At 36.8% G+C, this 25,583-nt stretch overlaps 1 protein-coding gene across 50 annotated transcripts in view; it reads left to right on the forward strand.

The window, feature by feature from the left end:
* Positions 1-25,583, forward strand: part of HFM1 (helicase for meiosis 1) — an 84,729-nt gene that overhangs the window by 36,233 nt on the left and 22,913 nt on the right. For 23 of the 50 annotated variants that reach the window (XR_014844800.1, XR_014844801.1, XR_014844802.1 and 20 more), the window contains 9 exons: positions 764-811; positions 3,730-3,810; positions 7,770-7,861; positions 9,278-9,384; positions 9,484-9,531; positions 22,364-22,461; positions 22,543-22,671; positions 25,184-25,269; positions 25,498-25,581. Coding sequence is in view for 17 of the 50 variants with exons in the window: in XM_085024045.1 (XP_084880171.1) it covers positions 764-811; positions 3,730-3,810; positions 7,770-7,861; positions 9,278-9,384; positions 9,484-9,531; positions 22,364-22,461; positions 22,543-22,671; positions 25,184-25,269; positions 25,498-25,581 (773 nt within the window). In the remaining 33 variants the exon portion in view is untranslated. The remainder of the gene's footprint in view (positions 1-763; positions 812-3,729; positions 3,811-7,769; positions 7,862-9,277; positions 9,385-9,483; positions 9,532-22,363; positions 22,462-22,542; positions 22,672-25,183; positions 25,270-25,497; positions 25,582-25,583) is intronic. The other 27 variants (XR_014844806.1, XR_014844807.1, XR_014844809.1 and 24 more) reach the window with 6 other exon arrangements.

Raw genomic sequence — 25,583 nt, forward strand, 5'->3', positions numbered from 1 at the left:
CAACACCAGATCCGAGCTGCATCTGTGACCTGCACCATAGCTCCTGGCAATACCGGATCCCTAACCCACTGAATCAGGCCAGGGATCCTACCCACATCCTCATGGATTGTAGTTGGGTTTATAACCTGCTGAGCCACAACGGGAGCTCCTACTCCCAGTCTTTTAATAAGTCTTTAAATCAATACCATTAAAAGTAGCACTTTTAGAAAAAAATTAACTCCAATAAAAATAACAAAAATGCCTAAAATTATTTAAAATAAAGTCAAAAAAAAGTTTTGAATTTTATTTGAATTCGTATTCAAATCAAAGTATATAGTAATACTGTTGCTGCTGGAATTTTCATCTTGCTTCTCAAGCTAACACACATGTTGCTTCTAGAGGATTCTTTCGTGTGGTGCAGGTTATAAAATAAAAATACTTGGGATTGCAGAAATAAAATTAAAACCTGACTTATAGTTCTATTCTAATGCATAGAGGTTTAAAACTTGTAGATCTCTGGGGCGGGGGGGACACGTATAGTATTCCTGGTCGGGTGTTATACAGTAAAATAAACAAAAGAGAGCCAATTGATATTGAAAGGATTTCACAGCAGTGTTTATTTTCTGTAGAAGTTTTAAGCCTTGTTTTAACTCCTTAAGCTAATTTTTTTCTGTTTAAGATTTAATTAGATTACTCTTTTCTGGTTAACTGGTGTATAAGGTGAGCCTATAAAGATAAATTAAGCTCATTCTATTTTATTTTACTACATTTTCAAAACATATAGGTTTTGCATCTGGATTGAACAAAGATGGAATTGAATCAAAATTACAAGGTTAGATGCATTTCCTTCTAAAAAATTATATTCTATAAATTTTAATGAAAAAGTCCCATTATTGTGAAGATAAGAATACTCTTTGTATTTTTCAAAGTAACCTTGTTTGCAGAAAAAAATATTATGAACTATTTCTTTTTTACAGGTTGGCACATGTACACATGTACTTTTTTCTGAATTAATCTATTCTCTCAGAATATCTTCATTTGTATAATATATTAACTTGGTTTTTTTTTTTTTTTAAATGATCCTGGTGTTTGGAAATGTTGCCCATAAGTACACAGCTCTTTTTTTTTTTTTCCTTTTCTAGTTTAATTGAAGATATAAACCTAGCTTGATTATGGGCTTCTCATTCTAATCTGTGCTAATGATGTATTCTATCAAACCTCAGTTTTAGCTTTCAGTTAGTCACTCAGTATTTCATTACTTATCTTTTAAAATATCAAAATGTTCTTGAGCATTTATTAGGATTAGAAATTGCTACCTCTTCATTGCATTGAGACTGTCTTCCAGTAAAAGAAAAAACGTTAGATCCCTAAAAATATTTAGCCAATTTTATTTTATCCTTTACTTGACTATACATATAAAGAAAATTGCAGAGATAAGTATGAAGTAGTAAAATTGTCTTTCTGAAAAATATTGTTGAAACATGCTGATAAGCAGCAGCTCGGTTTCATAATGCTGCTGCTGAAAAACAGATCTATGAAATAGTTTTATTATCCTTTATGTATTGACAGATTTTGTAATGGAGTTTTTAAAGCACATATTTTTTATCATAATGATCAAATACACAAGAAATTAGACCAAGGAATACCTTGCTGTATTCTGATAACTATGATGATTTAACGTTTCTTAGCTGTTCTTCATAGTGCATATTTGCCTTGTGTTCAGTTATTATAGGGTAGCTAAGATTTGCTTATAAAGAATAGCCAAATTATTATATAACTGGAGAGAATGTTTTAGTTTCCTTGAAAGTCTGCCTTAAATTTATTCGAAAGAGTCCTTAGCATAGAATATGCTGTTTCCTCGATTTGGTTATATCCTCCAGGAGCTCTCCCACCCACTCCTAGAATAGAATGCACACTTTCACCAGAACCCACAGAGTCCTATCTGATGTCCCCCTGCCTTTATCTCTGTCACTCTCCCTCTTCTATTCTACTTTGGCCAAATCGGCCATCCTGCTGTTCCTTAAACACACCGAGCTTGTTCCCTCCTCAGGTGCTTGCACTTCCTGCTCCTCACTCTTGGAACACTTCTGGTGTATTTTTCATGGCCTGAACCTTCACTACATTCAGGTCTTAGTTCAAATATCAACTCCTCAGAGAGGCTTTCTGAACTACTTTGTTTAAACCCATATTTATAGAGAGGAAGGCAAAACAACTTGTGTATTATTATTGCTGTTTTCCTGTTCTTGGAAAAAGTAATGTGTTTATGTTGAAAAATTAGGATGACTGAATCCTTTCTTTAATCAGAAATTTTAAAGCTGTATATCAGAAATACACATATGCTTAATTAAATAAAAGCATAAAATTATTATTCTTTAGGTCCTTTGGCAGCTTAATTTTCTTTCATGATACCTTTTACTACCTGAAACTATAGTATTTATTATTCATTTGTTATTGATTGCTTTCTTCAGTAAAATGTAAGTTTTATAAAGAGCCTTATCTTGCTCACTGCTATAAACCTTAAACTTAGTGCTCAGCTATAGTAAGCATTATTGTTTGCTTGATTAACTTATTCAATGTTAATTTAATAGTGGGTAATTAAGAAAATTAGCAAAGACTTCAAAAGCCTTATTACTTAGCCAAACACTTAAAACTACTGCTGCCTAAGCAGTATTGCTTAAGCTAAAGTACTTTTCAGAGAACCTCGCCTTCTGAAAGCTGTGATTTTGTGAGTGGCTATTCTGTGTAAGATTGAATAGATTGTGGTATTCCCACGCTCTGCTCTAACTCTGTCCAATCTCCTGGGCTTCATAGCAGGGAACAGAGAACACTGTATGCAATAGGCTACCAGGTTGCTCTGATCTCCAACAGTCCGTGAGAGCGCACTTGCATTGATTCTTATTCAGAGGTTCCTTCCAAGTGCAATAGTGTCCTATTCAGAGATGCCGAAGTAAATATTAAAATCATCAGCTAAAATGGGCATAAGTAGGTACCTCCAGAGAGTGGCAAACTACAAGGAGAAGAAAGACTGGTGTTATTCTGAACAATCTCTGTAGAACTATTTGACTCTTTTTACTTTGTGTGTATACATCTCTGATAAAAGTTTAGAAAAGAAAAGAGGGGTTCTCATTGTGATGCAGCGGGTTAAGGATCCAGCCTTTTTTCTGCAGTGGCTTGGGTTGCTACTGGGGCCTGGGTCTGATCCCCAGCCTGGCATAGTGGGCTAAGGATCTGGCATTGCCACAGTTGTGGTATAGGTTGCAGCAGCAGCTTGGATTCGGTCCCTGGCCTGGAAACTTCCTTATGCTGCAGATATGGCTGAAAAAGAAAAGAAAAACTATTGCCATATTGGAAGTCAGGGAGTAAAGCAGTTACCTAGACCCGGAGCAAGTTACTTAGCCTCTCTATTCTTTAGTTTCCTAACATGTGTATGAAATCATATTAATATCTGTCATATTGTGTTTTTTTGAGGATTAAATAATACAAATGTATTTTAAAACTCCAGGTTGTACATGTTATCATTCATTGTTACTGTTATTATTTGTATTATTTGTACTATTAGAAAGTTTTTTTTAGCATATTAGTTGGTTCTTTTATTTAAATGATGTTTTTTTTAAGCCACTTAAGTAGGGACCATAGTTCTTCCCAGAATAATTACACAGAAATGCAACTTCAGAATATGTAATAATAAGTTCCATTTTGTGTTGTTTCCTTATTTACTAAAGTAAAAATGTGTTTTCTATAATTGAATAGAATTGTGTTTGAAGAATTTGAATGATTTATCATCTCTGGACTTGATAAAGATGGATGAAGATACTAATTTCAAGCCAACTGGTAATTCTTTCATCATTGTTAGTAATTTTAACAGTTTAAATTAAGACTAAATTTAAAAAATTTGTTTTACTAAAATTTAGATGATGGTAAAATTATGGTGTCAGTTCTCAAAAGGGCATCAACATTATTAGCATGATACATTTATATGAGTCATGTATAAAATTATAGAGCTTCTTTTCGACAGGCATGGAGTTTGTCTTCGCTAATTCTGGAGACTTTTAGCAGAGGTTGAAATGCCCACATCTCTGGGTTGCTTCATTCCTGTTATAAATCTTATAGCTATCCTTTTGCCAGGTCTTAATTATTCAACCACTGATTCTCTGGATGGTTACTTGGGCCCCTTTTCTGCCTCTCTCTCCTATTTAGGATGTAATAGAAGCGAGAAGGAATGTTTTGTAGTTTTTAGCACTCATGATTAGAAGTTTCTTGCAGGGAGTTCCCGTCGTGGTGCAGTGGTTAACGAATCCGACTAGGAACCATGAGGTTGCCGGTTCGGTCCCTGCCCTTGCTCAGTGGGTTAAGGATCTGGCATTGCTGGGAGCTGTGGTGTAGGTCGCAGATGTGGCTTGGATCCCGCGTTGCTGTGGCTCAGGCGTGGGCCGGAGACTACAGCTCCGATTAGACCCCTAGCCTGGGAACCTCCATATGCCGTGGGAGCGGCCCAAGAAATAGCAAAAAAAAAAAAAAAAAAAAAAGAAGTTTCTTGCAGGGAAATTATGACACATTAATTCATTATGGCAAATTAATCTTTTTATGAAAAGATATTTTACTGAATAAAATCTGGGAAATATAGAAAAGTTGTGTGGGTTTTTTTGTCTTTTTTTTAGGGCCTCATCCATGGCTTTTGGAGGTTTCCAGGCTAAGGGTGGAATCAGCTGTAGCCATTGACCTATACACCACAGCTCACGGCAACGCCGGATCCTTAACCCACTGAGCGAGGCCAGGGATTGAACCTGCATCCTCATGGATACTAGTCAGGTTCTTTAACTGCTGAGCCATGACAGGAACTCTTAGAAAAATTTTTAAAAAATCAGAGTCTGTTAACATTTAGCATCTATCCATCCATTTTTAAACATCCTCACAGACACATTCAGAATAATATTTGACGAAATATCTGGACACTCTATGGCCCAGTTAAGTTGACATATAAAATTAACTATCACAGCAGGTTAACATAAAATCTGGAGTTCTTGTGACTCAGCGGGTTAAGAGCCTGACATAGAGTCTGTGAAGATGCAGGTTCTATCCCTGGCCTCACTCAGTGGGTTAAGGATCGTGCATTACCTTGAGCTGCAGTGTAGTTTGCAGATGTGGCTCGCAGTTGGTGTTGCTGTGGCTGTGGTGTAGGCCAGAAGCTGCAGCTCCAATTCACTCCCTAGTGCTGGAACTTCCATATTCCGTGGGTATGGCCTTAAAAAAAAGAATAAACATTGAATATAGCTGAATTCTCAGAGGAATAAATACTGTATTGTACATGATACCCTTTAACTGGCTCCTCCTCTGGGCCCAGGTTGGCCACGTACTCTACTTTGAAAGTATGTATTATAACAATACCCAATCATTGGACGCTTGTCCTTTGTGTTTATTAACTCAGCAAGCTCAACTCTTGTTTTGTTTTATTTTGTTTTGTTTTGTTTTGTTTTTGTTTTTGGTTGCACAGCTGAAGCAATGCCAGATCCTTAACCCACTGCACCAGGCAGTTACACTGTACACCATGGAGCGAGCTACTAACACACACACACACACACACACACACACACACACACACACACACACACACACACACACACACACACACTGATAGATTCAGAACACAGCAGCTGGGGCAGTAGGAGATGGAAGAGGTGCATTCGCAAGGCCTCTACTTCCACTTCCACATCCCAGCTCTTCACTTCTATTTTGAAATATCTTCAGTTTCCTACCATGCGGATATTCATCATTCAAAAGCTATATGGGGAGTTCCCGTCATGGCTCCGTGGTTAACGAATCCGACTAGGAACCATGAGGTTGCGGGTTCGATCCCTGGCCTTGCTCAGAGGGTTGAGGATCCGGCGTTGCCGTGAGCTGTGGTGTAGGTCGCAAACGCAGCTCGGATCCCCTGTTGCTGTGACTCTGGCATAGGCGGCTACAGCTCTGATTCGACCCCTAGCCTGGGAACCTCCACATGCTGCGGGAGCGGCCCAAGAAATGGCAAAAAGACCAAAAAAAAAAAAAAAAAAGCTATATGGATAGCAAGTTGCTTATTTCCTCTCTTCACTTGCAAATCGGTTAAAGTTCCAGTCCTTCTTCCTTAAGTCATTTTCCTCATGGCTTCCTTTCTAGGTTATTTTTATGCCTACCTAGGAAATAAATAGATTACCTAGGAAATCTTCATCCTTACTAATAAGCTAGCAAGTATCAGACCTTTTCTCAAAATCTTTCATTTTCTCTAGCAGGGAGATACCCTATATTAATTTATAAACACCTAGGATAAGAGGAGCATCTTTAATCCACCCTAAAGGGTAACATACTAGTTTCCTTGGTAACCATATTCTCACCGTCTCACACAGTGCTCCCAGAAGCTCCCTCTCATGAACTACTGTTACTCATGTTTTGTCTGAACATATGCACCAGGCTCCTAATTGGGAAAGCGGCTATTCCTCATTTTAAATTCTGTCTACTGTACCATGTTCTTGATGCCTGTAAGTGAGAGAATGTCAAATTCTTTCCTTCTTTATCAAAACCTATAGCACATACGCAAATGTTAGCCCTTTCCTTGAAAAGCAGTATGCCGTTTTCCTCTTCCCAGCTGTTTTCTGTGTGTATCCATAATACTTGAAATTTTTCGTAATTTTTTTACAACTTATAGTGGAAACAGGTAGCCTTTTAAATGAATGGCATTTCACTTACTCACTCTACTCCTTCTCCTACCCCTCCTAACCAACCTAACCTTCTATTTCAAAATAGTTTCAAATTCCAATTTAAAAGATTGCTCAAGAATTTTAGGTGGTCCTTTTGTTACGAAATCAAAACTAATGTCTGTAAACACCTTTAAGAGCATTTCAGGGCTCTGAAAGTGCCTCCAAGTCTGTCATTCATGTTTTGATAATAAAAGTAGGCAACATTTATTTAGTGTTAGGTACTGTGATTAAGTACTGTGCATGCATTACTGCATTTAACCTTCTTCACAACAAACAAATGAGACACATACTCTCTTCTCCCCACATTACATCAAGAAGCTGGGAAAGTGTTCTGCACATGATCACCTAACTAGTAAGTGGTAGAGCAAGGATTCGACCTGAACTTGTAGTCATATTTGTCAAGCCACAGCTCTCATTACAGTATTTTTTTTTTTCTTTTAGGGCTGCACCAATGGCACATGGAAGTTCCCAGGCCAGGGATCAAGCTGCAGCTGCCAGCCTGCGCCACAGCCACAGCAACGCCAGATCTGAGCTGCATCTGCGACCTACACCACAGCTCATGGCAACGCAGATCCTTAACCCACTGATTGAGGACAGGGATCAAACCTGCATCCTCATGGATACTAGTCGGGTTCATTCAGCTGAGCCACAACAGGAACTCCTAAAGGTAGTCTTTTAAACTTTACTCTTGATAAGCAAATCTTGTTTTTTCCCCTGAGGTCATAATGGCTTTGTTTCCTTTCTGCCAAAGCATGTTGGTTACTCAAAACCATGTTCTCCCTCACTGACCCTTCTCTTAGGCTTACTTTCCTCTGTACCTAAGTGTGTGTAAATATGACTGTTAATTTGGTTTTATTCTCTAGTCTAGCCATTTCACTTGTGGTTCTCTCCCTACCTAACCTATAAGTTCCAGAGACTGTGCCTTCTAGGTTTTTGGTTTCTTTTGTACCTGATACTGTACAGGTACAGCAGAGATGTTAAGGAATGTTCCTTCAGCTGATGAAAATGCAAGTTGCTTCAGCTGATGGGTAGTGTTTATTTTTCCATCTTTTCCCACAGAGGCAGGAAGATTGATGGCTTGGTACTATATTACATTTGAGACAGTGAAGAAATTTTGTACAATCAGTGGAAAAGAAACTTTATCAGATCTGGTAAATTAATTTTCATAAGAAAATAAGTACATAATGATATAAAATAATGTTAGGGGAAATTTGTATATCTTGTATAATTTGAGTAAGTGAGGAAAAAAGAAAGCATTTCTAATAGTGTTCATGTTTCTCCTCCTTACGTACCTTTGATCATAAGATATGGAATATGACTCCTTAGGCTATATTTTCAGTTGATCTCTGTACCAGGGCTAGGAAAATTTCGTACCCAGAGAAAGGGCGGCAACTACCTTTTAACTTATATGATGATACCCATTACCTTGGTGGTGGCTACCAACTGTAATAGGTTGACAAAGAATATGTTGAGACAGATTCCAAGATGATTCGGCATGATGTGTCAGGAAGGTGAGCCAGGAGTGGGGGACAATGGGGGACTCTTGTGCCACCAGCTTGCAACTCTTTCCTAAATCCTTTGAATCAGAATAACAATAACAGTAGAAAGAGAATAGTATTGGTGATGGACTAGTAAAGACAACTGATTTTGGAGAAAATGAAGTAAAAATAGGTTATACTAAGATAGCAACAGCGGGGGCAACTTTTCAGTTACAGCAGTAAATAGAACCATACCCATATTGTTGGCGCCTGGCTACTGTATTGGTCCCTTCTTCTTTACTGGGAATGTGAACGTGGAACGTGACATTGATATTAATTTTCAAATTTAAACCATTTAATTGTATTTAAAATACCTAAGTTTATTATTATGATAAGATTATTGAACCAAAAATTGCACGTAAATTGATAAGAAGTAGAAGGCTTGTATTTTCATGTAAATATTATTCTTAACTGAGAAAAAAATCAAGAATAGAAAATCTCTAGTGTTAACATTAGCTCGTCTGATTTTGAGTTCAGTAAGTGCGAAAGAGAATTAGAAAAGGTGTTAGTTTCATTTTACAGGTGTGAGAAACCAAAGCAGAGTACTTTGCTCAAAGTCATCTGGCAGAATTAGGCTCTGGAATACAAATTTCTTTATACCTAAAGCATTCTTTTCATTACAAAGTTAGCCTCAATAGGGATAATAATTTGCAAACTATGGAAGGGTGAAGAATAATAATATAATATAACAGCAGTGAGAGTAGTAGTAATGAAAGCTACATTTTATTTATTGTTTATTGTGTGGTAGGTGCTAAGCTGAATATTTTAAATTTTATCTTCTTAATCTTTACAATCTTATTGGCATTGTCCTGGTGTGTAGCACAGTGTCTGGCATATGACAAGTGTTTATAAACATTTGTTAGTGAATGAATGAATCTTTAAAGAAACAACATGTATAAAGCAAATTTTAAACTCTCTTAAGCTAAATGTGATGTCCCAAGGCAGCATGAGAAATAAATACACAAAAAATAAAATAGGTGAAAGAAAAGATCGGACATGACTAAATGGACAAATGCCGAAATTTTTTAGGTCACAATGATAGCCAGCTGCAAGGAATTTCTAGATGTACAATTAAGGATAAATGAAAAGAAAACACTGAATACTTTGAACAAAGATCCAAATCGGATAACTATCAGGTACAGAAAATAAATATGTTTTAAATAATTTCAAAAAGATTTTATTTTGTTAAAATAAGTAATAATAATAAAAGTTTTGCCATGTGTTTTTATTGACAGATTTCCAATGGAAGGAAAAATTAAAACAAGAGAAATGAAAGTAAATTGGTAAAGATAATTAATTATTAAGTGTTTTAAAATGCTGACTACCTGTTGATGATCTATATTTATAATGGCTTTTTAATTTTAAATTTATTTTAAATTTGTTTTCCCTAATACAAAAAAGAATATATTTACATAAAAATGTGGAGTCAGAATGTAGATGTGAAATTAATTTCCCCAAACTCTCATACTTTAATTAAAAGAGAGGATTTGTGAGTTCTTAAATCAACAAACGCTGAGAGTGTGCTCTGTTGAGGCAAGGTAGACGATAGGAAGAAGATACTCATATCATCATCAGGAACTTTCAAGTTGGCTTGAAGGAGAACCATGTATATAAAAAAATAATGAACTGTAGAATGCAATTCCCATTGTGACTCAGTGGGTTAGGAACCCAGCTAGTATCCGTGCGGGTTTGATCCCTGGCCTCGCTCAGTGGATTAAGGATCTGGTGTTGCCACGAGCTGCGGTGTAGGTCACAGATGTGGATTTGAACCAGTGTTGCTGTGGCTGTGGTGTAGGCCAGCAGCTGCAGCTCTGATTCAACCCCTAGCCTGGGAACTTCCATATGCCACGGGTGTGGCTATTAAGAAATAATAATAATAATGGACAGTATAAAAGCACATGTAATAAACACAAATTAGGGTGGTATTCTGGGAAAGACAAATACTTAAAGCAAAAACATGAGTGAAGGAATGCATATGTGACAATGGGGTGACTATTCTGCCAGGAGTGGGAAGTTTGTGTAGGAGTGGTAATTGGAAGAGTAAACTACAGCAGAAATGGACACAACGTTGTAAATCAACTATAGTCTCATAATTTTTAAAAATAATTTAAAAAGAATAAACTAAAGTTACATTGTAACCTACAGTGACTTTTACCCAGTTTGCAATTACAAATACAATGGCAATTCTTTTATACAATGCCAGGTGCTTGTTTTCTAAGTATTTAGGTCTTGGTGTTAAACCTTTTGATTTAGATGATGTGATTTCAGGTGAAAATGATTTCTTTATGTGACTCAGTAGAACCAGTTGGCAAAAGAATTTCCTTTTTTCTCCTTATCTAAAGGAAGTGAGTCTTTTTGTGGGATACTTGCTGGCATCTCATAGAATTTTATCTCTCCAAATTATCTTGATATCTCAGAAACAAACTTCTTACTGTTGTGTACATCAGGCAGATCTGTAGCTTGGATAACAAGTTAATATTCTGTTTCTTAGCTGTATTTCTCTAGAAACTCAAATATCCTTAGAGATCACACAGAATTTAGAGATCTTATACTCCAGTCCTTACAGATGAGGTAAGTGATGCCCAGAAAAGTTGTGGCTTACTCAAGGTTATGTTGCTATACTGAGGAGTGGCCTAGAACTAGACTCTAGATCTCTCGATTCTCACAGTGTTTTCCCAGTACAATCTGTTGCATCAGCTCTTGAGTCAAACTATATCAAGGTGTTTTTCCACAAGTATCTTGTTAGGCACACTCTATTTGCAATTTTAATGCTTTCTTTTACCTTGCCTTAGATTGGGTCATACATTCTTTTGATGGGGACTGTCAGATTTTAAAATTGATGACTTTATGATTATTTTTATGCATATCGTCATTTAGCTTCCTATTATAATTTCCTGTCTTTATGCAGCTACATGAGTGTGGCTAGGAAGAATGGATTTGTGGGGAGTGTTTTCTTAATCTAGGATGTACAGTCTTGGCAGGTGATGATAGTTAATAGTTAACACTTTTGTGTCTTTCATATTTTTGTTGTTTTGCTGACTTTCAGAGCAGTTCTTTTCAGATATGTGTTTTATCCTTCAAATTTCTCCCTTAATGGCTTTTTTTTTAATAAAATGTTCTTGGAATGTGTGGGGAGCCGAGAAAATGCAGGGACTCAAAAAAAGGACCTTGCCTGATGGCAGAAAAACCTGAAGGCAGGTTCCTAACCAAGAAAGGGAGCTCACCTGAACGGTACTAGCCGAAGGTGGGTGCTTCTGGTCAGGAAAAAAGCTCACTTGAATGGTGCATGCCAAAGGTGGGCCTCTGGTCAGGATAAAAGCCTGCCTGTACGGTACAAGCCGAGGGCAGGCCTCAGGTTACACAGCTCTCACTTTGATGTTGATGGGGAAGAATTGGGGCTTTCCTAGGAAAACAATTTCCATGTTTGCGCCAGAGAACATGGATTGTTTCTTGGGTGACCTAGTCTTTCCTGTAGTTTTTTTGTTATTCAGTTTTCCTCAGTCTTTCCTGATTATTTTCTTATTATTCTTATTTCCCATTCTTATTTTCCTGTGATGATTTGTGACTTAGCAAAATTACAACAATAGTATAATAAAAACTTCATCCTGAAGGACTTTTCCCCTATTTAAATCCAACTTAGTTAAAACATAGTGTTTATCTATTAACTAGTTATATAGTGAACTTTAGAGTTAGGATTTTAATGAGGTCCATAGAAGTTAGCCATATCTTATCCAAAAAACCTAGCTATGAGTTTTGTCTTTGATTTTAAAAGTTTTTTAGTGATAGCTAGTTTAATTAAGTCGGTTTATATTTACTTACACTGTCTCCCTGCCATAATGCTTTGAAGATAAACACCAGTCTACAAACAAAGTTTGTAAATGCCAAATTCTTGTATCTATGGCCTCTTCAAAGTACTAAGTTTAGTTAAGATAGAGATCTTAAAGCTGGATGTGTAACTGCTACACCATGTAATAGTTAACCAGTGGACTTTTAACACTGTGATGTAATCTGTAGTGAAAAGCTGTCTATAGGATCAACCACTGCTGCCAATAAAGTGTGAGTAGTCCAGCGCCCTGAAAGAAGGGACAAAGAGGCTGTCTCCGTATGTACATTCGCCGACGCCCGTCCCTCTCCAATCGGGAAGTGCATGCTCCCGCATGCTCCCTGGCCTCCAGAGCTGGCCTCCGGCAGGGATGAACATTTTATTTGCTGATTTTTACTGTCGTCATTTTGAGTCAGTAATGGAAGAAACACTTTGGCACCGAGAACTCAGGTCTTGTTTCTCCTGTGCCTGAGCAAACATGGAAAAATCTATAAAATTGCTCTCAGAAGTTACTGAGAAATTAATCTACCTACCTCCATCTTGAGACTGAGGAAAGAGGTGTTTTGGCATGGATGGAGTGGGAGTCTTTATAATAGAGGGGTTCGGGGGAGCCAACTCGAGTCCAGAGTCTGACTTTCTCTTTAGCATCACTTGAGTACATAGTAGGTAGGAAGGGGGGCAAAATAGAAAGAAATAAGTATCAGTTGACAAACACTGAGCTAATACAGGCTATGAGCATTAGGGATTTACTGTCATAAAATCTTCAAACAGAAGTGATGAGATTGGGTTGATTCTTTTCAATTAGGGTGTAAATTCTGAGGCTCATAGAAGAAAAGATTTGCCCAAGGTTCCCTGGTTGGTAAGTAGCAGATTCTCGTCTTGGTCTGACTCCAGCAGAGGAGCAGCCACAAAGCAAAGAGCCAGCTGGTGCTGTGAGTGTTACCGCAGGGTTTCTCCTTCATGTGATGGTGAGAGAGCACTGTTCTCAGGCTGACTGAATAGGGCAAGCTGCTCGCTGCACGGCTGACTGCACAGAGCTTCAGATGTGCAATATTCTGACCTCACTATCGGCACCAGCTTGCTGCTCCAGGACCTTGAAAATAAGGTCAAGCTCTTTGTGACATAAGAAAATGGTTCTGGACCAGAAGAAAACTACAGAGAGATGTGGACAGGGCAGGCAGACCTTTTTGTCCTTCCATAGGAAAAGAAAAGATGCAGCGGTCAGTTCAACCCGTAGGCAGGTCACTTCAGCAAAAATGTCGAGAGCCCCTGGCGCACAGCTCTTTGAAGCACCACAGCTGGTTGATTGCATTTTTCCTTTCATCTGTGAGTTGTGTTTCATCCGCGAGTTGTCTTCCGGCTCCCATTTATTTGCTCAATATATACCCTTCACACACTGGCTGTAGCAGATCGCGTTGCTGCTCAGGCATCACAGACATCATCTCTTTCCTCTTGGAACTTGATTCTCTTACTTGCTTTTCTCTTCAGTATGTGCTTTGGAAAGGGCAGTTTTAAAGTAATTACTGGAGAGGTAGACATTGAAAAAATGACACACAATTTATCACTGAAAATTTTACAGTCTTATCAGATAAATAAGGAATTAACAATCTCAATTTATTACATCCTTTCCCTCCTTTTCCCTTTGCTCCCTTTCCTCCCCTTCATACTTTATCTTTTTTATTAAATAAAAGAGTCTTAAAATTCTATAGTGCCTTACAATTTTCAGAAGTTTCGCACACAAGATTTCATATGATCCCATCATCATTTTTTAAATCCCCCACCCCTAAATTACTCCCTCCCCCTCCCATTGGTAACCACAAGTTTGTTCTCTAAATCTGTGTCTCCTTCTTTTTTGTTATATTCAGTAGTTAGTTGTATATTTTAGATTCCACATAAAAGTGATATACAGTATTTGTCTTTATCTGATTTATTTCACTTAGCATAATACCCTCCAAGTCCATCCATGATGCTGCAAGATGGCAAAATTCCTTTTTTATGGCTGAGTAGTATTCCATTTTATATGTGTGTGTACATATCTATCTCACATCTTCCTGTCCTTCATCTGTAGGTGGACACTTAGGTTGCTTCCCTACCCTGGTAACGGTAAATAACACTGCTGTGAACATTGAGGTGCATGTATCTTTTTGAATTCGTGTTTTTGGGGTTTTTTGGATATATACCTAGGAGTGGAATTGCTGGGTCGTGTGGTAGTTCTGTTTTTAGTTTTTTTGAGAAACCTCCTTGCTGTTTTCCATGGTGGGTGCGCCAGTTTACATTCCCACCAACAGTGTAGGAGGGTTCCCTTTTCTCTACATCGTTGCCAACATTTGTTTTTTGTGTTCCCTTTGATGATGGCCATTCTGACAAGTGTGAACTGATATCTCATTGCGGTTTTGATTTGCATTTCCCTGGTGATTAGCAATATTGAACATCTTTTCTTGTGCCTTTTAAAAAATATTTTACAACTTTCATTCCCAGCTCTTGTGTCTTCAACACGAGCTCTGTTTTCTGGTATTTTTTCGATGACCTTACAGGATGTATTTGCAAATTGGTAGTTTCTTTTCGTATTTGTTTCTTCTTATTATATAAGTAATGTATGGATTCATTTTTAAAGAGTCAAAAGTAACATTTATAAAGTAAAAAGTTAGGTCTCTCTTGACCCCCAGAAGTAACTGTTACCATTAGTTTGCTGTGGATCTTTCCAAATTTCTATTTAGTTAGTACCATGTGTAATGTGCTAGTAAACATGTTATAGCTACCATATAAAAAAAAGTCAAAATATAATTGCTGCTCTTTTAATATGTCATGAAGATTCTTTCAAGATATACACATCAGGATAGACACATAGGCCTCATTTATTTTAATACCATTTTTTTTTAGGGCCACACCTATGGCATATAAAAGTTCCCAGCCTAGGTGTCTAGTTGGAATTGCAGCTGCTGGCCTGCGCAGCCACAGCAACACAGGATCTGAGCTGCGTCTGTGACCTACACCACAGCTCTCAGCAAGGCTGGATCCTTAACCCACTGAACGAGGCCAGGAAACCTGCATCCTCATGGATACTAGTTGGGTTCATGACCACTGAGCCACAATGGGAACTCCCCCAATGTAAGTTTTAATAGCAATATATTCTTTAGTAGAATATATTATTGATGAAGAGTTAGATGGTTTATAAATTTTTACTTTAGTGCTGAAATGAACTTCCTTGTATTTGCACCATATTTTTCAAAGATTTCTGGGCAAAAGAGTATATACATGAAAAGATTTAATATATAATGCCAAACTGCCTTTGAAAAGGCTTCTTTTATTTACGCTGCCCACCGTAGTGTAAAAAGAGTGACTATTTCCATTCATCCTCCCACACTTGCTTTGTTATCTTTGAACATTGTCATCTAGGGAGTGAAAAATCACATTTAAAAATTTTCAAATCTCTATTAAATAAATATTACTTTGTTCTATACTGAAAGTTTAAATCGTTATAAAGTCATACACGTCTGTCTTTTCCTTATGACTTCTAGGTTTTATGTCTTAATTGAGGAAGGTATTTTTCATCCTATATTTCTTAAGATTATGCTCAACAATGTAAAATAGTAATAAAATGAATTAACAATAGATGAAACAGGGTAGGCCATTTTCTCACACGCTATACAACTTACGGTGGTCTAGTATAGTGGCTTCAAGGTGTCATCAGTACTGTGTTCCTGTCTTTCTGCTCTGCTGTCCCACACAGAACTTCTATTTCAAGGTCACCTCATTGCCCACAATGACTGCTAGAGCTCCAGCCATTATACTTGAGTGTCCTCTCTCCTTTCAGTAGGCTTCTTGAAAGTCCCATGTACTTTTGCATTTAGTACATGGCCACAGCTAAGTGCAAAGGAGACTGGCAAATGTTTTAGTAATAGTGTGCCTATGCTAAAATTCAGATTCTGCTATTAAGAAGGAGATAGAGAATAAATGTTGGGTAGGCAAAGCAGTCTTGCCACACATCTTAAGACCATAGAACTTTTCCTGTCATTTCTTCTAATACTTTAAAAACATTTTATTTTTCTGTTGGCTTTTCATAAGGCATCCTGATTTAATTTTTTGTATATGGCATGATTAAGAATTTAATTATATTTTGTCCCCAAAAGATAGTCAGAAGCATTTGATAACTATGTTGTCTTTCTCTCTTTGCCTACCAATTTAAAATGCTACCTTATAAATTCCTAATGGTCTGATTCTGGACACTTACTGTTAGTCTAGTTATTTTGTTGCTGTACAATACTGCAGTTTTACTAGCTCTTCTTTTATTTCATGTTTTGTTATCTGGTAAGGCAAGTCCCTTCTTGCGGTTCTTTAAGAAAATATTTTTGGGTACTCTTGCATTTTTCCTCCCTGTGAACTCAGTTTTCCAGATCTGTAAAAAGCCCTATTGAAATTGGCTTTATAGATTAGTTTGCAGAGGAATTCTTCTTTCTAAAATTCTGAAATCTTTCTATTGAGAAATATGGTATCTCTTTCCAAATGTTTTTAGATCTTTATGTCGTTCTGTGATATTTTCTAATTCATCATTTAGGGTTATGTTTCTTGATAGATTTATTTATTGGTATTTTATGGAGTTTAATATTGTGAGTCCTTTTTTAAATTACATACCATTGGATTTTATAATCAGTCACTGATGATATCTGGGAGAGTATTTTTTAAAAATGTTTGATGTTTATCTGGCTAACTCACTGAATTCTCTTAACAATGCAACTGGTCCTAAAGTTAATTTGTGGGATTTCCTAGATATACAGTCGTATTATCTATAAAGACTGATTGCTTTCTCTCTTGATTTCTAATAGTTAAAACTTATTTTCCTTAACTCATTGAAGATGGAAACTTTAGTATATTATTCCTTCATTTCAGAGAGAGCAAACGTCTTCGTCTTATTACTGTTTTAATGATCAGGTTTCCAGTGTTTCACCACCAAGAGATTTCTCACTTTTTGGATTAGATTCTGGGATCTATCCATTTGTAAAAACAGGTTTGGGTTCAGGGCAGCGAGCTAACGAACGATTTTAGTTCATTATTGTCACTGAATCGAACAGCTGGGTTTCTCTGCAGTTTGTTTCATATTCTTTGTTCTTTGCAGGGTTACTAACTTTTTTTGAATCAACTTTTGTTAATTTATATGTTCCTGAGGTATTAATTTCATCTAGCTTGTCAGTTTTTATGGCATAATGTATTTTGTTCTCAAATAAGTTAAAAATTTCCTCTAAATAGGGAGTTCCCATTGTGATGCAGTGGTAATGAACCCAAATAGTATCTGTGAGGATATGGGTTTGATCCCTGGCCTCACTAAGTGGGTTAAGGATCCATCATTGCTGTGAGCTATGGTGTAGGTTGTAGATGCAGCTTGGATCCCACATTGCTGTGGCTGTGACGTAGGTGGCAGCTGTAGCTCCAATTTGACCCCTAGTCTGGGAACTTCCACATGCCGCAGGTGTAACCATAAAAAGCAAAAAAAAAAAAAAAAATCTCTGAATATATCATACCTTTTCTAATTGCTAAAATTAGAAACTACCCTTTTGAATACTTTTTGCTTTTAATTCTATTTTTCTTTCTTTTTTGTCTTTTTAGGGCCTTACTCATAGCTTATGAAGGTTCCCAAGCTAGGGGTCCAGTCATAGGTCCACCAGCCTACACCACAACCATAGCAACACGGGATCCAAGCTGCGTCCGCGATCTACACCACAGCTCATGGCAATGTGGAGCCTTAACCCACTGAGTGAGACCAGGGATTGAACCCGTGTCCTCGTGGATGCTACTCAGGTTCGCTAGCTGCTGAGCCACAACGGGAACTCCTAATTCTATTTTTCTAAGATTAATAATATTGCTGTACTTGTTTTATTTAGTATATCTTTTAATCTTTTTCTTAATGTTTTCATATTGTTTTATTTTAAATATAATTTGTATAGGTTGTATATAGCCAGATTTTTATGACTCTTTTTACCTGATCTCAGAATTCTTTTGAGAATAAAATTATTCTCATTTTTATAATTACAATAGTCCCTCCTTATCCACAGTTTCATTTTGCATGGTTTCAGTTACCTGCAATCAACTGTGGTCCAAAAATATTAAATGGAAAATTCCAGAAATAAACAGTTCATAAGTTTCAAATTGTGCTCCATTCTGAGATCTCATGCTGGCCTACTCTGGCCCACCTGGCACATAAAGCATCCCTTTGTCCAGTGTATCCTGCCTGTTAGTCACTTAGTAGCCATCTGTTAGCAGATCAACAGTTGCTGTAGGCAAGTGCTTATACTCAAGTAACCCTTAGCTTGCTTACTACTGGCCCTGTGGAATTAAAGAAACTTCAGCTCACATAGGAGTCTGGACAGGCCTTAGAGGAAGCTCTCACACTCAGCTGTGTGTCATCAGTTGCTCCAAGCAGGAAGAGATGTACACCCGCATCTCTGACGGAAAGGTCCCTCTACTTTATTATCCAGCAAGAACAAGGAAACTTCTCTTTGCCCCATGACAGCCCAGCCAGTCAAGACCGTAGCAGCTCAACCAGTGAGAAGCCTCTGTGCTTTGTACTCCCAGCTGCCTCTAATGGGCTCTGGTTTTCACACCCCCTCTCGACTCCTTCCCTCTTTCCCTACAAAAGCAAATTCGTTTTTCTTCAGATTTGCCTATGACCTGCCATAGTTAGCATATCCCGAATTGCAGTTCTTTTGACTATTCCCGATTAAACTCACTTTTGCTAGTAAAATACCTGGTTAGCGTGTTATTAAAGTCGACAGCCCCTGAGCGAGGGAGTAGTGATGCTTACAATTCGGATATGCCGAAGAGAAGCCCTCGAGTCCTTCCTTTAAGTGAAAAAGTGGAAATTCTTGACTAAACAAGAAGAGATTGCTAAACCTCATGTGGTGAGTCACCAAGATCTACAGTACAAATGAATCTTCTACCTGCGAAATTGTGGGGAAGGAAAAAGAAACTCATGCTGCTTTTGGTCTTGCACCTCAAGCTGCAAAAGTTACAGCCACAGTGTGTGATACGTGTGTAGTTAAGACAGAAAAGGCATTAAATTTGTACAATAAGGTGTTTTGAGAGAGAGAGACCACACTCACATGGCTTTTATTACACTGTATTATTGTAATCATTCTGTTCTATTATTATTGTTGCTAACTCTTGGTGTGCCTAATTTGAGTTTCACTTTGTATAGGTATATATAGTATGTATATAGTCTGTATAGGGTCTCCTGCTATCTTCAGTTTCAGGCATCCACTGGGAGTCTTGGACTAACTATATCCCCTGTGGAGTCTAGGTTTGGACCTAATTTTATTGTATGCTTTCTAATTTGCTTGATTATTGCTTGCTTGTTTCTTTTTTCCTCATGTATTTCTTTTGCCTTTTCTGTCTCTTTTTGGATATGTCAAGTTTCCTTTGCTTTGTTCTTCTCTCTAGTTCTTCTTTTATAATTTTATGTTGCATATGTGAATTTACATATTTTTTACCTCTGTCTATAGAAAATGAATATTTTAAGACTTCTCTATACAAGATAAAAACCTAATGACGTTTTCACTTCTATCCTGTCTCTTGCTCTCTCCCATGTTCAGATCATCTGAGGTTTTAGTTCCAGATATTACATTTAAAATATTTTACTGTGCATTAGAAATTGTAGATTTGCCAATTTCCTTTTTTACTGATTTTTTTTTTTTTTTGCTTTCTTCTATAGGCTCTCTTAATACATAAACTTCTATCTTTCTTCAGCTCTGGGAAATTTTCTTCTATAATTCAGTGTAATTATTTCTTCTCTCTTCTCTCTGCTTACTCGTCTGGAACTCCTACTAGATGAATGTTGGAACTTCTGACTGCTCCTCCACATTTTATACTTTCTCTTTCATATTTTTTATTTCTCCATTCTTATTTATTGGCTTTTAGGAGAATGCCTTATCTCAGTCAGTCATCTCACTAATTTACTCCTCAGCTTTATCTGTTGAGTTCTTTCAGTTATAAAATTTTTACTTTACTGTATCTCTGCTTGGCTTTCTAAAATGTACAAATATTTCTAATCTCTCTGAAAATATTAATTACATAAATCAATAATACTTATTTTAAAACTCTTTTCCTGTGCACTTCTTAACTCTTTTCTTGTTATTTCATTTATTAATATTTTATGTCTTTTTCTGTGGTGGTATTTTTTCTCAAGTATTAGGCAGTTCTTCATTGTTTGCTTTGTATTTGTAAATATCTTTTTGCCTGCCTTTCTGTTACTACCTATCTCTAATTGTGGAGTAGTTAGGTTTGCTGCCGTAAAAGTATGAAATATCTTGCAATCTGGAAGTACAGTCTTTCTCCCTCTCCCAGGGTTTTGGTTCCTTCCTCTCTGATCTCAGTGCCTACACTCCTGGCTTTAGCCTCTTAATACTTATCATAACTGCTCAATATTACTTCAAAAGTCTAATTTTTACTCTACAAATTTGTGTATACTCTGCATTTGTGCATCCCAGGATAGTTTCATTAATTTTATTTATCCAGCACTTGAAAGCACTGTCCACATTTTTTCCATCAGTTCCTTCTTTTTTTGTAAGCTATGTAACTTTATTTCTTTTTTTTTTTAAGTTTCTGACTTTCCTTAATGTTAAAGATTCTTTAATGCTAATTAATTAAAGGTTGTGAGATATGTTTTTAAATGAAATATTCCTTAAATTCTGTAGTACTTCACAGTTTTCAAAAATTTCACCTACATGATTTCATATAATCCCATAATAATCCTTTTTCTGTTCCCTGCCTTTATATTGCTTCTTCCTCCTTCCATCTCCTCACTGGTAACCACCAGTTTGTTCTCAGTATTTGTGAGTCTGCTTCTTTTTGTATTATTCACTAATTTGTTGCACTTTTTAGATTTCATGTGTAAGTGATATCATACAGAATTTGTCTTTCTCTGTCTGACTCCCTTCATTTAGCATAATGTTCTCCAAGTCAGTTCATGTTGCTGCAATGGCAAAACTTCATTCTTTTTTATGGCTGAGTGGAATTCCGTTACACATATATACCACATCTTCTTTCTTCATTCATTTGTTGATGGACATTTAAGTTGCTTCCATACATTGGCGCTGGTAAATAAAGTTGCTATGAACATTGGAATATATAACCACTTCTTTTTTTGGGCCACCAGTGGCATGTGGAAATTCCCAGGCTAAGGGTCAAATTGGAGCTAGAGCTGTTGGCCTGTGCCACAGCCACAGCAATGCAGGATCCAAGCCATGTCTGCAACCTACATCACAGCTCATTGCAACTCTGGATCCTTAACCCACTGAGCAAGGGCAGGGATCAAACCCACATCCTCATGGATCCCAGTCGGGTTCATTAACCACTGAGCCACAAAGGGAACTCATAACCGCTTCTTAATAGAGGATATAAAATAATTTTCAGAAGTAATATATTTAGCTGAAAGAGTGGTCTGTAGTTTCAGCTATAAGAACCTATTCTGAAAAGTTGGTTACTTCTTTCCATTTTCGCATATAGTTTGCTAAAACTAAACCATGAAATATGACTACTCTACCCTTTTTCTTTGTATATCTATTTTTGGTCTTAAGAGATCTCCTCCCCCCACCCAGAGAGTAATACAAGTCCAATAATTTTAGTTAGATCCATTGGATAATTTGCATATCAACAGCTGGTTAGATAAGTAAACATGCAAAAGAGGCACAAAGACCTGGACTATGTGGGCACAATGGGCAGCGACTCCTTTGCTCTCATCTTTCTAACCTTCGAATCTTGTAGCAACTGCTGGTCTCCAATAATTAATATGCTACCCACTTTCATGTGGTCAAGAGTCCTCAGTACCTAACTATGTGCTTTTTACTCAATAGACACTAAATGCCTACTTGCTGATGGTATGAATTGTATTGTTTTCTCCAATACCTCTATGTAGTGAAGCTGAAAGGCGGAGTCGCGTTGGAGGGGAACGTGGTAACAATTTTAGAGTTTTGAAATGAAAAAAAAAAAAAAAAAAAAACTCAGGTACGAGTACCCTGTGATCATTTGAAATTTCCCAATCTAGAGATTATGATGGAAGTCTTGAGAAGAAATGAGATTTTTGAGAGAATGAGAGGTCGAGTGATTAAAATAGAGAAATAAGGACTGGGCTTTTAGAGACAGGGAAGAGGAAGTCAATAAAGACTTGCAATAATAAGGATACAAGCACAGTGTCTAGTGTCACAGAGATCAAGGCAGAGAGGAACTTTAAGAAGAGATGCTTAGCGATGTCAAATACTGTGAGATAATGATTTTTAAAAAATGAAATTTCTTCTTTTCCCCAGTCTTATTCAGGCTCAGCTAGGATGCATTCCCATACAAGACTTTGCTTTGACACAAGATACCTCAAAGATTTTCAGGAATGGCTCACGAATTACGAGATGTATGTTATAGAATTAATGGATTTTCAGTATTTTCCCAGTAAACTAGAATGCTAGATTTAATATTGGAAACTTTTTTTTAGGGTTATCAGATTTTGTGGCTGTTCAAGAAAAGTTTGCTGTGCTTTTGAACAGTTTGATTTTAGCTAAATGTTTTAGATGTAAACTTTGGGAAAACTCTCTGCATGTATCCAAACAACTGGAAAAAATCGGTAGGTACTGAATACAGGTGGGCACTTTGTCAATTCCTGCAATTTATTTTGTATCTCGCAGCTCAGAGAATTGTTCTGTGATGCTTATAGGCCTTTAAGGGGAAATGTGTCTGTGAGCCTAAAGAAGTTACTATACTTTCCTTCTCTTGAAAATCTGATTTTCGCTTGTTTCTGCCTAAAAGAGTCCATTTGAAATCAATTTAGAAACCTAATAAAAACTTATGCTCTGGGGTCCTCTTGTGGCTTAGCAGGTTGAGGATCCAGCATTGTTACTGCAGTGGCTCGCATCGCTGCTGTGGCGTGGTTTCCAGCCCTAGCTCAGGAACTTCCACATGGCACAGGTGTGGCCAGAAAAAAAAATGCTCTTACTTCTAAATTTTTTTCTCAAACCAAGAGTGGAATTGTGTTTTAGTAATTAGATAACTGTGTTGCTCTCTTTGCCACTTTTATGACTATTTTGTTTTGATCTCAATGACAAGTACAGAGTTCGCAGTCCTGGTCATTCCTAATTCATTACAGAGAATTATGTCACTTATTTATATCTTAACTTTTTCCATTTTTCAATAGCATTTCAATATTAGTACTGATTTTCATAGAGATTCTATAGATAGATTTATGTTCTGTATGTTGGGATCTAGCTCAGGATGCAAACTGAAAAACTTTAGAGGGTGCCATTTGCAAAGACGGGAATATGCTTAAAGCACTTCGGAGTTTTCCAGTTTGGAGTTTTTGACTTTGTGACCCTACTCCTGCTTAGATTGCTAGAACTCCCCAAAAAGGAAGTTGGTATAGCATGACTGTCTCGTTAGCTTTACGATTTTATGTAAAATCTTGAGGATATGAAAAACATAGGTAATGGGTCATTAGGGATTGTTTAATTATTCCTTAAAACAAAGATCTGCTTATATTCGCTGAGAAAGTACTACTTTGTATTTCCCTGAGGTTTGAAGTCTGTGGGATGGCAGAGGGCTGACCACTCCTCGGAGCTGGGATGAAGGTTGGGATTGGCTTTGAAAATAAGGTCAAAGTAGAAGAGAGATTCCTGATGTAAAGGTTCACTTTCCGAGGGAAGGGCTAGCAAACCAAACACCACACCCATCCCATAGAGACAGGAGTTCTGAACCGGGGAGAAGGCTGCAAACAACGTTAGGCAATAGCAACTGACACGAACATTTGAAATTAGACAAAACGGTTATTAATATTTCATTCTGTTTGAAAAAGGTAGTCTTTCTGACTTTCCAGAATATTGTCAGTCTGGGCATCAGTTGCATTCTGTTGTTTCCAAATTGTGAATACTAATATTTTTTTCACAGTATAGCTGAACAGAAAGAAGCAAATATTGCCCAGCAAAATTCATATAATAGAAAAAGTGAGAGAATCCAAACAAAAAAGCCAATCTAAGTTCTTATCAAGTGTCAGGAAAAAAATAATGAATGCAAATTGATTTTCAGCAATGTTTATAAACTGAAAATTGAAAGTCAGGAAAGGTTGTGAGAGAAAACGGAAATGAACATTAAGAAATTATGAATACTGGGAGTTATGTCTTAAAAATGAATAAGAGAAATTCCCAGGAATAGTTAAAGATATGAGTAAGAAAACAGGAGTATCATACCCTCACCAGTAATAAATACTTTGAAATTTTATACTTCTAACAATGTCTCCTATTTGGGGATATGGTTAGATTCATTCATATCAGTGTAAGAATTAAAAACTACAGTTTCTTAAAGCATAAAGTAACAGAAAAAGTCTAAGGATGAAAGTGAACTTGATATTTAAGGACCAAATTAAAGTTGGTGTGCCTGTAAAGTGGTTGGCAAGAAGGGAATGGTAGGAAATTTTTTTTTTTTTAAAGGAGAAAAAGAAAGCTTTATTGCTTCACCAGGCAAAGGGGGCCACAGCAGGCTAATGCTTAAAGACTGTGCCCCGGTAGGAAATTAAATGGGAGAGGAGGCTGTGATCAGGTTGTATAGGTAAGGGAATTTGGCCATAGTCAGGAAATTGCCACTTTATTCTAAATACAATGGAAAGGCATTGGCAATTTTAGGCAGAAGAGCAAACTTATCTGAATTAGTACAGAACTGTAGAGAGAGAAAAAACTCAGTTTCTAAGACAGAAATGCTCAGAGAGCCGTAGCTTCATGAAACAGTATTCCCATCCCTGAATCACGTTGCCTTTTTTAAAGGCATGAGTATGATCATAGATGTTTCTTGGTATTTGCTCTGTGGATGACATATGGTAAAAATAAGGATTGAGACATGTGGACCAAAGAATTTCTCTTTCTCTTATAAAGCAAATGTGTGTTTTATTTGAGCTTGAAAAAATATTCATGAACAATCAAATAATGTCACAGCCCAGTTAATCCAATTGAGAACATTTTTTTTAAAACTTTAAAAATAATTCATTAGTCTGGCTCTTTAAATTTTTTTTTACTAATGTAGTTGTTAAATATTTAAGTATAAATTTAGTTTAAAATGGATTGTTTAAAAACTGCTGTTTGATTAATTTTCCACAGGTATAACATTATCAAATGCTATGGTAAATGCAGGTTTGACTTCCTTTAAAAAAATAGAAGAAACAGATGCAAGGGAGCTTGAACTGGTATTTAATATTTACTTATTCCCAGTGTTATCTGAATTCTGTATAAACTCTAAAACCTGACTGTTATATCTTTATTTTTGCCAAAAATTATTTTTCCTCTCATTGTCATACATATCTTAATTTAGGTTTGGGGTAATAAGCATATAAAAGCTAGTGACTTTAAAAAGTATTTTACTGAAAGGGTTTTTAGCGCATAGTAAGAACATAATGATATATGTATGTTTTTAGATTTTAAATAGACATCCCCCTTTTGGAACTCAGATAAAAGAAACAGTGATGTGTCTGCCAAAATACGAACTTGAAGTGGAACAGGT

Source organism: Sus scrofa, chromosome 4, assembly GCF_054392235.1.
Source record: "Sus scrofa isolate SSC_HxYL_T2T_F1_AM1 chromosome 4, Sscrofa_HxYL_maternal_Yorkshire_Landrace_v2.0, whole genome shotgun sequence".
In the NCBI taxonomy this organism is placed as follows: domain Eukaryota; kingdom Metazoa; phylum Chordata; class Mammalia; order Artiodactyla; family Suidae; genus Sus; species Sus scrofa.